Here is a 1163-nt window from a genome sequence, read left to right as displayed (position 1 = left end):
GATTAGAATAGGATAGGATTATACATGATTTTTCACATTCATGAATTCCAGCACGCCGAAGAGATGAAGAGACGCACTCTTCTCCTGAAAGTTCCTAAAGAAGCAGTCAGTGCGAAAAAACGACGAAGAGCCACCGGTGACGATCACTGTGACTACCTCAAGAAACATCAAAGACCGGCTAACAGACGCAGAACTGATCCAGTTGTCGTGATGTCAACGATTCTTGAGAGCATTCTCAACGAAATGCGTGATCTCCCTGATGTTCAACCATTCTTATTCCCAGTCAGTGCAAAAGCTGTCCCAGATTACTATAAAATCATCCAGCGTCCCATGGACCTTCAGACCATCAGAGAGAATCTTCGACAGAAAAAATATCAGAGCAGAGAAGAATTTTTGGCTGATGTCAATCAAATTGTCGAAAATTCGAATTTATATAATGGTTCAAAGAGTTCTCTGACAGTTGCTGCGAAAAGGATGCTCGATATGTGTGTAGAAAGACTTGGAGAGAAGGAAGACAGACTAATGAGGCTGGAAAAAGCGATAAATCCCCTGCTAGATGATAATGACCAGGTGGCGCTTACATTTATTCTTGACAATGTCGTCAATAGTAAACTGAAAACCATGGCTGAAGCCTGGCCTTTCCTCAGGCCGGTGAACAAAAAATTGGTCAAAGATTACTACAATGTAATTAAAAGACCTATGGATCTCGAAGCTATTTCTAAAAAAGTGTCTGCACATAAATACCACAGCCGTCATGAATTTGTCCGAGATGTTGAACAAATTCTAGAGAACTGCGTTCAATACAATGGAAAAGATTCCACGTATACGATGAAGGCAGAGGTTTTAGTGAAAATTTGCAAAGAAACACTGGACGAGTACGACGATCACCTTACACAACTGGAAAATAATATTTCTCTGGTTCAGCAACGTGCAATGGAGCAAGCAGACATGGACTCCTCTTGGCTAGGCCCTGAAGAAGAGAACTATACCATTGCTGAGCCAGAATATCGAAGTAGCCAGACCAATTCTCCAGACAATCCATTCGGCAAGTCCAGTATAGATGACTTCGATTTTGTTGATGTTGAAGGGGATATCGAGGCAGAACTCAATGCGAGAACTGCTCATGCTAAGAAAAAAGATGTTCTCGAGGAGGACTTACAATT

At 41.7% G+C, this 1163-nt stretch overlaps 1 protein-coding gene across 1 annotated transcript in view; it reads left to right on the top strand.

Annotated features, from left to right (window-relative positions):
* LOC105272957 (TATA-box binding protein associated factor 1) overlaps positions 1 to 1161 on the top strand; it is a gene marked incomplete at its 3' end in the record, with an annotated part of 6788 nt that extends 5627 nt beyond the window's left edge. Inside the window, exon 2 of the mRNA XM_011315187.1 lies at positions 7 to 1161. Coding sequence (XP_011313489.1) covers positions 7 to 1161 — 1155 coding nt within the window. The remainder of the gene's footprint in view (positions 1 to 6) is intronic.
* Positions 1162 to 1163: the final 2 nt, after the last annotated feature.

The sequence above is a fragment of the Fopius arisanus genome, unplaced genomic scaffold, assembly GCF_000806365.1.
Source record: "Fopius arisanus strain USDA-PBARC FA_bdor unplaced genomic scaffold, ASM80636v1 scaffold00477, whole genome shotgun sequence".
NCBI lineage: Eukaryota > Metazoa > Arthropoda > Insecta > Hymenoptera > Braconidae > Fopius > Fopius arisanus.
The sequence above is the reverse complement of the archived record's forward strand: the minus strand, read 5'-3'. Positions and strand labels throughout refer to the sequence as shown.